We start from the raw sequence: 12,838 nt of genomic DNA on the forward strand, positions 1-12,838 counted from the left end.
TATAATCTAAGATTTACATAAAATTCTGAAACCAACATTAAATTCTTCTCTTTTTCTCATTTCTCTTCTTACCAACTTTAGATTTGACCTTATTGGGTCAGTTAATGCCAAGATTTCGTGTCCTACTTCTTCTGCTCCTGTAATGTGGTCACATGAAAATACTATGTTCTCTGTCTTCTCTGAGGGCGGCACAGTGGCGCAGTGGTTAGCACCGCAGCCTCACAGCTCCAGGGACCCGGGTTCGATTCCGGGTACTGCCTGTGTGGAGTTTGCAAGTTCTCCCTGTGTCTGCGTGGGTTTTCTCCGGGTGCTCCGGTTTCCTCCCACAAGCCAAAAGACTTGCAGGTTGATAGGTAAATTGGCCATTATAAATTGTCACTAGTATAGGTAGGTGGTAGGGAAATATAGGGACAGGTGGGGATGTTTGGTAGGAATATGGGATTAGTGTAGGATTAGTATAAATGGGTGGTTGATGTTCGGCACAGACTCGGTGGGCCGAAGGGCCTGTTTCAGTGCTGTATCTCTAATCTAATCTTCTAACAAGCACTCTGTTTTGTACTCACTCCATACAAATGTAACTGTATCAAGATGGTGGCATTCCTCCAGAATGAAACCATGCATTTGTTGTACTGTTTTACTATTGTTTCTCTTTTGAGAACCTGTATATAAAATATGGTTGAAAAATATTCCACATGCTCAGGAAGCTAGAAACTTTAAATCTTGGCTTCACAGCTCAACAACAGCAAAATAATGGTCAAGTGAAATCATACAGCTATTGAGATTTTCAATTGTTCTGAGTAAATTCAGGTTGCACACTGGTGCGTGTCCAACTTTGTCATTTCATTCTCAAGTCATCTGCCTAGTAATAGCTTAGACCAATTACCTGAGTTAACTGCTCCACTTGGTTTGCCATGTAATGGGTCTACTACTTGGGGCCAACTTGCTGATTCCACTCCAAATGGATCCTTTGCCACTTTTTCAGCACCAATGCTTTTAGTTAAGGCTTGTTGAATGGAAAGAAAAGACAGACAGTCACATATTCCCACAACCAAAAGGAACATGGCAAAATAATCACTGTTTGGTTTCCTGTCAAACGACTTAAGAAATTTCCTTGAGTGATCTCTCAACACAAGTCCTAGATTTTACTTAAAACTAAACTTTCTTTTAGTTTAATCTGCAGTTGGTGGACTGTTTAATCATCCTGTCTTTATTCATCCAGCTAACCTTACAAAATTACACATAAACTTTAAATAATATTAATAGCTTACCTGATGGTCTTCTAGAATAATCAATTTTTCAAAGCCTTTGTGCTTTCAGATTAAATATTCAAGTTTCAGCAGTGGAAAGAAAAATCTTAAGAAGTCGCAACAGTGTCACAAAACTCAAATTGCCCACTTAGAATTACAGAATCATAGAATGGTTACAGCACAGAAGGAGCGGGCCATTCAGTCGGTCATGTCTGTGCTGGCTCTCAGCAAGAGCAAGTCAGCCAGTTCCACTGTCCAGCCCTTTCCCCGTAGCCCTGCAAATTTTCTTTCTTCAGGTGCTTGTCCAATTCCCTTTTCAAAGTCACAATTGAATCTGCCCCCACCACACTCTCAGGCAGTGCATTCCAGATCCTAACCACTTGCTGCATAAAAATGTTTTTCCTCATGTCACAGTTGGCTCTTTTGCCATTCACCTTATATCGGTGTCCTCTGGTTCTCAACCCTTCTGCCAATGGTAACAGTTTCTCTCTATCTGCTCTGTCTGGACCCCTCACGATTTTGAACATCTTTATCAAGTCTCCTCTCAACCTTCGCTGCTCTAGGGAGAGAAACTCCAGCTTCTCCAATCTATCCACACAACTGAAGTCCTCATCTCTGAAACCATTCTCGTAAATCTTTCCTGCACCCGCTCAAAAGCCTCCATATCCTTCCGAAAATGTAGCTCAGAATTGGACACAACACTCTAGTTGAGGCCAAAGTTTTCTTTATATAGGTTCATCATAACCTCCTTGCTTTTTTCCTCTCTATGGCTCTATTTATAAAACACAGGATTCTGTATGCCTTTTTAACCACTTTTTCAACCTGCCCTGCCGTCTTCAATGATTTGTGCATGTGTATCCCAGGGCTCTCTGTTCCTACATCACTATTAGAATTACATCCTTTATTTTTCTACTGCCTCTCCTCACTATTCCTAACATGTATCATTTCATATTTCTCTGCATTAAATTTCATCTGCCATGTGTCTGCCCATTCAACCAACCTGTCTATATCCTCTTGAAGTCTATCACTATCCTCCTCACAAATCACAATACTTCCAAGTTTTGTATTATCTGCAAGTTTTGAAATTGGGCCCTGTACACCCAAGTCTAGGTCATTAATATATATCAAGAAAAGCAGGTGTCCCAACACCGACCCCTGGAGAACTGCGCTGTATACCTCAGTCAACCTTGTATCTATGCTGCCACCATCCCTTTTATTCCATGGGCTTCAGCTTTTCTGGCAAGTCCATTATATGACACGTTATCAAATGACTTTTGGAAGTCCATCAACTACATTTACCCTCATCAAAAAACTCCATTAACTTAGTTAAACACAATTTGCCTTTCACAAATTTGTGCTGGCTTTCCTTAATTAATCCCCACTTGTCCAAGGGACTGTTAACTTTGTCCCAGATTATCGTTTCTAAAAGCTTTCCCATAACTGAGGTTAAACTGACTGGTCTGTATTGCTGGGTTTACCCTTAGACCCATTTTAAAGCAAGGGTGTAACACTTGCAGTTCTCCAGTCCTCTGATACCACCCCATCTGAGGAGGATTGGAAGATTATGGCCAGTGCCTTTGCAATTCCCTGCCTTACTTCCTTCAGTATCCTTGGATTCATCCCATCTAGTCCAGGTGACCTACCAACTTTATGTACAGCCAGCCTTTCTAACACTCCATCAATTTTTAGCTCATCCAGTGTCTCAACTATCTCCTCTTTCATTATGACTTCAGCAGCATTGTTTTCCTTGGCAAAAACTTAGAAAGTGATCATTTCTGTATTAGCTATGTCACTAGATGTTGCCATATTGTAATTATATATTCTTTATAAATCTTTATAAATCATTTGAACGACATAAAAAATTTCAAATCATTTTGTGAAATTGAATCCAAAACACTTGTTCACAAACTTCTGAATAACCCCTTCAACATTACTTATATCACCTGAAAAAGGCAACTTTTGTTTGAAGAATGGACTTCATAACTGAGATAAAGTTATGTTGACTTTCACAGAATAAATACTGAAGCACATGTTCTTCTTATTCCTTCGGAGTTTATCAAATCAATTTCTTTATAGGTATTTATTATGAAATGCTAAGTCGAGCACCATCAACTGAAATCATAAATTCCAACTGCAACAGTGCACTTCATATGGAAATTAAAGGAGCCTGGTCCTTTAACCAGGAAATACCTCAGCCTGATTAAAAAAACAAACAGAGAGGCTGAATTTAAAAGGAATTTTTGGACAGCAAAACAGAATTTGGACAGCAAAACAGAATTTGGACAGCAAGAAGAGCATAAGTAAATATTTGAAAGAGGTAACAATAATGAATTGCAAGTTAGGTTTATTCAATTTAACTGATGATGCCCATTTCTGGAAGAGCATCTGGCTGCAGCTAAATTATAAAATGCCAGAGAGCTCAAGGTTTATAAGCTATTTGGTGGGCAACTCATGTGCATCTATTATGACAGTATACGCTAAAGGCCTGCTCAGGTCACAAAACAAAACTCGACCCGAACCTGACAGAACCACATCGGACCAGAGTCCGACCTGGCCGAATCCCTCCATTTTTTTCTGTGCCTGACCCGGCCCGACCACTGGAATGTTCCCTTTACCTACCTTGTGTCTCCCAATCTGCAGGAAGCTTCAGCATGAGCGTGATGACATCATAGAGATGCTCACTCGCTCACTGCACAGACTCAGAGTTTCCCTCTTTGACGTCCTAGACTCCCAGCTCAGGTAGATTTTTTTTACTTTTAACACTTCTTGCTGCGTGTCCGACCCGGACCCAGCCCGACCCGAGCCCGAAAGCCGGTCCCGGAAGAGCGACCCGACCCAAACCCGACACGTTGTCGGGTCCCGTCGGGTTCAGGTCGGGTAGCAGGCCTTTAGCATATGCTACCTACAAAGCAAACCAGGGTAATTTAATCTTGCACAAGACTCTCACAATTTAGGGACAGTATATTGCCTGCTTGGGTAATTACATCTTTCATTTGGCAGCTCATTTGCAAGTCTCCGCTTTGCTCCAAAGGAGTCAATATTTCTCCAATTTTACATTTTGCATTTCAAGCAGCTTGTCTACCTTGTTGGACCTTTTTCACTTCAGTGAGGAAGCTGAGGCAGTATTCATCATCCGGCAGCTCAAAGAGGTAGTTTGCTTGGTCCCCTTGAATACGGATCCTACATAAGCCTAAGGGAAAAAAAATCAATCATTGGAACTGTTGTCATTATTAGACCTTTAATAAAGGAGTGAAGCTAGGGTGGCCTACTCGGAGAGCACTTGAGAAACTGAATTTGCAAGAAATAAAATCATGTTTTGGCCATGGTGGCAGTAAAACAGGGGCAGAGGCTTTGGGCTGAGCAAAGCAGCAAAATGCGGTGCAGTATGCTGCCCAGATCCTGTCTGGTGCAGTCCAAAAATGCAGTTAGGGAGAGACAAGGAATCGGCAACAAGGTTGAATGAACTTAAACGAACACTTATCCAACATCTATGTCCTCAGGGCATCCTAAAGTGCTTCACATCGAGTGAATTATTTTTGAAGTGTAGTCGCTTCTATGTAGGCAACTACGTTACCCATTTTGCACACAGCAATGAGGCAAATGATCAGTAAATGTTTTTCTTTGGTAATGTTTGTTTAGGGAAGGATGTTAACAGGGGAAACTTTATGCTATGAATTTTTAAGTCTGCTTGAATTAGCAGAACAGGCAGATGAAATGTTATTTTAAATGTCTCAGCCGAAGGACAACACGTCCAACAACGCAGCACTAGACTGTCCGTCTAGATTACCTGCTCAAGTCCTGGTATAAGCTTTGAAATCTCAACATTCAGAGTCAAGTGTGCTACTAAGCAAATCAAGCTGACACTCAAGCTAATTCATTGTACAGCTCAGAAGTTCACATGTTGCTCGCTATCAATGATCTCAACCCAGGGAGAAAGGCAAAACATCCTAATAGTGGAAAAATGGATACAACCGTATCAGCTAAAGTAGAAGCATGCTGACTAATGGAGAGCATTGGTTGAGCACTGCCAATCATTCCCCTGGGGGCTATTAATAAGTGTGGTTGGTTACCACTCAGCATTTGTAAAGAGTGAAGCGTGGAGTACAGTAGAGGGTGGGTTACCCCCTTAAAAGCTTAAGCTGTAAAGATGCTGTACTAATCTGCAGGGAGCCCATGAGTGACTCCTGCTTAATTGGTAGATAATTTGGTTTAAAATAGCTATCGTCTATAGGGGTAGAAGGGCTAACTGGAACAAATCCTCCAGCTGGGCTGTAAGTAAATTTTGGAGGCTGCAGGACAAATTGATCTGTGCTTTTAAGAACCATCAACATCAGAGATTGAAATCTAAATATTGGTATGTTCATCATTTCCAATGGAGAAAACCCAAAAGATATGCCTGGGGCAAGTTGGCAACTAACTGGAGTACTGGTGAGCAATATGCCCTGAAATAGAGGTTTTGTCTCTTTTCCCATATTTAGATAGGAACAAATCAACTCCTCTTGAGTTTTCAGGTTGATAGAAGTCTTCAAGGTGACACCTCCTTCCACCAAAGCAGAAGCTTGACTTAGGCAAGCATTTAGTATTTGGATAAATTGTGAGTTAGAGAAGCATTCATATCCATAGCCGACATGTAACAGACAATTCTTCTTGCACTAATTAACATATTTAAATCAACAGGCATGCATTTATACCTCAAGTCCACGACCAGGCAAGGAAATTCCATGTAATGGATTAGACCAGAATAAATGGGGTGTTGAGAGCTCAGAGAACCAAACCAGGAGGGGAAGCAAAAGACCTGAGCTACTGCCTTAACACATGACGGAACAAGGAATCACGTGGTGGGGACGGCAGGGGGCTCGTCTTGCTAACAGCTAGACAAAAAAAAAGTTATATTCCTCAATCAATCAAGACTGAGCAAACTGGGACAGTACTTGTGGGATGACTGAATGATGAACAATTCTATTGAAAGAATAGACTTGTTGGAAAAAAATATGAATTGCCACTGCAAAAAAAACTACTTCATTGCTCCTCCCTTACATTAAAGCTTTTTACAAATATTCAAAAGTACTCACGTGTAAAAGGGTCATCTATCAAAAGAGCCTCTTCGGCCTCTGAAAGTAAGTAAAACATTCATAGGTTATGGTAAAGTATCTGACAGTTTGTTGCACAAGAGATACAGCTGAAACTTTTCTCATCATTAGAATGTACAGTGCTAACTGTTGAGGAATGTGTGTAAGGAGGGATTTCCAGAGAGTGGCACTGAGGCAGCTCAAGGCTTTGCTACCAATGATAGGGTGGAGGAAGGGGAAATGCATTAAAGACCAGAGTTGTAGGACTGAAGAGTATGGGACAGGATGAAAGACTGGATGGGTGGGGTTGGCAATAGAGAAATTCGAAAACAGGGTACAATTTATAACTCAATGTGTAGGAGGACACAAAGTCAATGTAAGTCAACAAAGACGGGGGGGGGGGTGCGGTGATGGGCGAGTTGGACAGAATAGGGGCAGACGAATTTTCAAAACGTTGGAACTAATTATGGACAGTGATGGTGGGGGGGTAACAAGGAGGACATTAGAGAAATTGAAGTTACGTTAACTAAAGTGTGGATAAGGGTTTCAATGACAACAAAGATGAGGCAGCAGCAATGCATGCAGGTGGAAATCAGTGGCCCTGGAGGTGGATAGCATTGGATTTGACATTCAGCTCTGGGTTGAACAGGATACCATGGTTTTAACATATGTTTGGCTTGAGCAAGTGGCCGCGGTGAGAGAATAAAGTCAATGACAAAAGAACAACTTTTGTATCGGGCACTGAAAAACTTTGCTTTGGTCGTCCCGATTATCAGCTGGAGCAGACTTTGACTTACCTGTGTCATAAACGTCACGCAGGGTATGGAAAGTGCTGGTAAACAGGCAAAGATTGATGTCATCAGCATCCATAGAGAAGCTGACCCCGTGAATTTGGATGGTGTTGCAGTGACTAGTGGGGTACCGCAGGGATCAGTGCTTGGGCCCCAGCTATTCACAAAATATATTAATGACTTGGGTGAGGGAACTATATGTAACATTGCCAAGTTCGCAGACGACATAAAGCTGGGAGGGAATGTGCACTGTGAGGAGGATGCAAAGAGGCTCCAATGTAATTTGGATAAGTTGGGTGAGTGGGCAAATGCAAGGCAGATGCAGTATAACATGGATAAATGTGAGGTTATCCACTTTGGTTGTGAAAACAGAAAAGCAGATTATCTGAATGGTGATAGATTGGGAAAGGGGGAGGTGCAACGAGAACTGGGTGTCCTTGTACACCAATCACTGAAAGCAAGCATTCAGGTGCAGCAAGCAGTTAGGAAGGCGAATGGTATGTTGGCCTTCATTGCAAGAGGATTTGAGTACAGAAGCAAGGATGCCTTACTGCTGTTATACAGGGCCTTGGTGAGACCACATCTGGAGTACTGTATGCAGTTTTGGTCTCCTTATCTGAGGAAGGATGTTCTTGCCAGAGAGAGTGCAAAGAAGATTTACTAGGCTGATTCCTGGGATGGCAGGAATGACGCATGAGGAGAGACTGGGTCGACTAGGCCTATATTCACTAGAGTTTAGAAGAATGAGAGGGGATCTCATAGAAAACTATAAAATTCTAACAGGACTAGACAGGCTAGATGCAGGGAGGATGTTCCTGATGGCTGGGGAGTCCAGAATCAGGGGTCACAGTATCAGGACACGGGGTATGCCATTTAGAACCGAGATGAGGAGAAATTTCTTCACGCGGAGGGTGGTGAACATGTGGAATTCTCTACGGCAGAAGGCAGTGGAGGCCAAGTCATTAAATATATTCAAAAAGGAGATAGATATATTTCTTAATGCCAAAGGGATCAAGGGAATGGGGAGAAAGTGGGAACAGGGTACTGAACTAGACGATCAGCTATGGTCTTTTTTGAATGGCAGAGCCGGTCCAAGGGGCCGAATGGCCTACGCCTGCTCCTATTTTCTATGTTTCACTATCTGTTATGTTCATAGAATTCTATTCATGCCATCGACGCAAAGATGGCCTTTCCTTCAAATAGCTTTTGCTCATAGAAAGGGAGTAGTAATTCATCACATTCATTTCAGACAGGTGGGAAGCCATGGGAACTAGATAAATGAGAAAGGATCACTGCCAAACATCCCCATTACTGGTCACAGCTCTAGTTCCTATTTTTCTCCCAAGTCCTATGATTAGTCAAGATGAAGAAAAGGTTTCTTCAAAACATACAAAATTCTGTAGTTGAGAGGCAGACAAACACAACTCAGGCCTTTGTCTGAACCACTAACTGGATGCTAAATGTGTGATTAAGGTTCAGCGAGTTTTATCTTCACATTTTCCTTCCCATTTCTTTCCTAGCAGTGAAACAGTGGCTTATGCTCAGCATCTGTCCAACTATGGATGAGGCTATGCAAGAATTGCAGGCCCACAAACCCACAATGGGCTGGATTTTATGCAGGAGACGGGGCTCCCAGCCCCAGTCCAAAAATAAAATCAGGTTGGGGGGGGGGGGGGGGGGGGGGGCAGGGGAGACCCCACCTCCACATTTTTTCTGACCCCCGACGTGATCCTCCGGTCTTTTGGGGTTGAAGTTCAAGGAGTGAGATCCCCATCCCTTTAAACATTTAATAGGGATGGGGATTCCACCCCCAAGACTGTCAAGCCAATCAAAGGACCAGCAGCTCAACAATATCGTCAGCGCCACCGGGAGCGGCAGCCAATGCCAGTACTGCAGAGGCCTCTGACCCAAGCCCAGCGTTGGAACCCTGGACCCGAGGTAGGTGAGGCGTAATTGCTGGGACTGGTCCGGAAGGCCCGAGTGAGAGGGGGGGGGGGGGGGGGAATGTTTGGTCTGGGGTTGGGGGAGGGGGTTCCCGGGGGAGGGGGGGGGTCCTCTGAGCTTACAGGGAGAGCACCTCGTTTTTCAAGACGTCCTCCCGTGCCTATCCCGTCCTGGGGATGATCAGGTTCAGCAATCCTGGCGCCAGGTTCCATGGCGATGCTGCCGTTCCGATTCTCTGGCTGCCCGCCATGGAACCAGACGTTGGGCTGGGAACAAAATTCAGCCCACCATGTTTCTCTACATCATCACAGCACAAACATCAAATCTCTAATTTATTCAAAATTATTCAATAATTATAGATGGTAGAGTAGGATTAAAGTTAATAGAAAGACACACATTTCCCATCGCATTTTCCTTTTACAGTTGCACATTATTCCGGATTAAAAATTTCTCAAAACTGCTGCTCCCTGTACCTTGTAAAATGTGAAACTGGTTATTAATGGGGATCACAGTCTGACAGCCAAGAGTTCCAACATTAGCTTCTGAAGTTGCAGTTATGGATAATCTGTAAGAAGAGAGAGAGCCACCTTTATTAAATTGATGTATAACGCGTTACTAAAAAGTTCAAGATCCCAACAGTGTAAAACAGTAAACTGATGCAAGAACAGAAAATGCTGGAAATACTCTGCAGGTCTGGCGGCGAGAGAAACTGAGTTAACGTTTCAGGTCTGAGAGGTTTCTTTCACAGACCTGAAACATTAACTCTGCTTCTCTTCTCCGCTGCCAGACCTGCTGAATATTTCCAGCATTTTCGTTTTTTTATTTCAGATTTCCAGCATCCACAGTATTTTGCTTTTGTAGAAAACTGGCGCGTTGTACCCCAAAACATGTTCCAATATGTTTGTTAGAGGAGCAGTGGTGGCTGTAAGTACTGCAGGATACCCTGCAGCACAGAAGGTGACTACCCTAGGAAAGGTGAGTGGGGTCGGGGTCGCCAGGGCCATTCAGGCAGGCCCCAGTGAGGAGGAGGGGGGGGGGGGGGGGGCTGCATCTTCCGGGGGTCCTGGATTGCCCCCAAAGGAGGGAACCCCCCAATAGGAGGAGGCCAGGTTTAACCTGGCAGCATTGCCCGCAGCAGCGGGCCCCTCCGCTGCCCTCAAATTGAGGTGGAGAGGCCCTTATGGGCCTCAATTAGCCTGGGACGGGAACGCCTATCCCGGACAAAATTGAAAATGGCGCCCCTACCATTATGCTTGCCCCACCCTCACTGCTGTACTTGCCTCCAAGGGCAGAAATAAAATTCTGCCTATTCTCTCTGTCCCTACTTTACCAAAACCTTTCATAATTTTGAAGACCTCTATTAGATCACCCCTCAGCCCTCATTTTTCAAGAGGAGAGACCGAGTCTGTACATCCTTTCCTGATATGTATGCCCACACATTTCTGGTGTCAGCCTTGTAAATCTTCTCTGCACCCTCTCCAATGCCTCCACATCCTTTCTATAATGTAATCCTCCTAAAGGTGGTCTAACCAAGGTTTGATACAGGTTTAGCATAACTTCCCCACTTTTCAATTCTATTCTATTCATCTAGAAATAAAGCCTAGTGCTTAGTTTTTTTTTTAATGATCTTGCTAACCTGTGGCACAACATTTAGTGATTGGTGTATCTGTACTCAGAGATCCCTTTGTTTCTCTATCCCACCTAGACTTGCACTTTCCTAGTAATGTGACCCCTCCATTCTTCCTACCAAAATATACCTCACATTTATCTGTGTTGAACTTAATTTGCCAATTATTTGCTCATTCTACAAGTTTATTAATGCCCTCCTGTAATCTGTTGCAGTCCTTAGTATTCTTACTATTCTTCACCCCAGCCCCCCCACAAAATCTGGTGTCCCAAATTTAGAAATTGTGTTTATGATTTCAAAGTCCAAATCACTAATGTAACACGAGTTCCCACTTTCTGGCACTCTGAATAACTACACTTTATTCTCACTCTCTACTTTCTGTTATGAAGCCAGCTAGCAATCCAATCTGCCACTTGTTCCCTGACTCCGCATTCTTGGACCTTATTCATTAGTCTATTACGGGGCACCTTATGAAGATCCAGATAAGTTGCATCGACTGTATTACTGTTGTACACTCTGTTACCCCATTTAAAAAATTCAATAAGGTTAGTTAAGTAAGATTTTCCCTTTTGAAATCCATGCTGACTATTCATGATGGCTGCGTTTGCTGACAATGCAACCACTCGGTGGCACATGCAAAAATGCAGCCTGTGCCACTAAAACGTAGCAGTCTGCGAAGTCAGGTTGCTGCCTGGACTAAAGATGGCGCTGCTCAAATAATCACACGCAGGCAACCTAAACAGATGGCAGCACACAATGGCCGGAGGGAGAGAGAGAGAGAGAGTGCGCGCGGGCGGGGGGGGGGGGGGGGGGGGGAGGAGGAGAGCGCACTCCCCGCATCCCCCACCCCCGGTCTCTCCCCGCATTACGCGATGATGTCATCTGTGCATGCACCAACCAGTCCTGGCAAAGCAGAACGCAGCGCATGCGCAGAGAGTTGTAGCCAATCTGCACATGTGTGCAGATTGGCACAGTCTGATGATGTCAGCTATCGGCTGCATTGTCAATAATCACTTTGATTCTTACATTTTTCTTTTCCAGATGTTCTTCTATTCTCTCTAGTAGGGATTCCATTATTTTTCTCACCACCTATGTAATGCTGACCTGTCTATAATTGCCTGGAGCATGTTGTCTCCCTTCTTAAATATAGGAATTACGTTAGCTATCCAGCTGTTGTCTCGCACTACACCTTTCTCTGAAGAATTATAAAAATGTGTGGTAATGCTTCTGCTTTCGCTTCTCTAGATTCTTTTAAAATGTGTGGATGCAATCCATCTGGACCAAGGGCTTTATCCTCATTAAGTTTGATTAGTTTATTCAATACATCCCCTTTTTATTTTAAAATGCACTTATCTCATTACTCAGCTCAACATTCAATGTCCCGTCTACCTTTTCTGTCTCTCTGCTAAATACTGAAGTGAAATTATTATTTAACATTTCTGCCATCTCTCTTTCATTACCTGTGTTGTCATCCTGTCTATCCCTTTATGGTCCTATCCCCATCCCAGCCATCTTTTTTTTTTTAAATTGATGTGCCTGTAAAATATTTTGTTTTATGTTCCTTGATAATTTAATTTCAGAGATCCTCTTTGCCATCCTAATTGGTTTCTTTTTTTGACTTCTCTCCTAATCTCTGTTCTCTCATCATACACTCCTCTGCTGTATATGTAGTTAATATATGCGTCTCTTCTAATCCTCAATTGTTCCCTTATGTCTTTCTGCATCCATGGAGTCTCACTAGTATTTGGTTTGTTCTTTCCTTTCAGCGGAATATATTTTTCCTGCACTCTATTGAACGCGGTTTTAAATATTTCCTGTTGTTGCTCTACATCATTGCTCATCAATATTGTTGCCCATTTTATTTTTCCAAGTTCTTTTCTCAGCCCCTCAAAAATCAGCTTTTCTCCAAACTAATAACCTGGTTTGTCATACTCATGTCCTTCTCCATTATCATCTTAAAGCATATTATATTATGGTCACTACTGCCTAGATTTCCCCTACTTTTACTTCACTTTCTGCTCTGGTTCATTCCCCATTACTAGATCCAATAGCAAATCTTCCCATGTTGGGCATTTTTTTAAAAAAACATATTGGGTTAGAAAAGAATCTTGTACACATTGGAGGAGCTCCATTCCCTTAGCCACTTTACCAAACCTCTTC

At 43.0% G+C, this 12,838-nt stretch overlaps 1 protein-coding gene across 2 annotated transcripts in view; it reads right to left on the bottom strand.

Annotated features, from left to right (window-relative positions):
- Positions 1–12,838, bottom strand: part of ocrl (OCRL inositol polyphosphate-5-phosphatase) — a 181,982-nt gene that overhangs the window by 78,476 nt on the left and 90,668 nt on the right. For both annotated transcript variants that reach the window (XM_068047560.1, XM_068047561.1), the window contains exons 3-6: positions 9,525–9,616; positions 6,320–6,358; positions 4,330–4,437; positions 884–1,003 (exon numbers count right to left, since the gene is read on the bottom strand). In XM_068047560.1, coding sequence (XP_067903661.1) covers positions 884–1,003; positions 4,330–4,437; positions 6,320–6,358; positions 9,525–9,616 — 359 coding nt within the window. The remainder of the gene's footprint in view (positions 1–883; positions 1,004–4,329; positions 4,438–6,319; positions 6,359–9,524; positions 9,617–12,838) is intronic.

This window comes from Heterodontus francisci, chromosome 15 (assembly GCF_036365525.1).
Source record: "Heterodontus francisci isolate sHetFra1 chromosome 15, sHetFra1.hap1, whole genome shotgun sequence".
Taxonomy (NCBI): Eukaryota; Metazoa; Chordata; class Chondrichthyes; order Heterodontiformes; family Heterodontidae; genus Heterodontus; species Heterodontus francisci.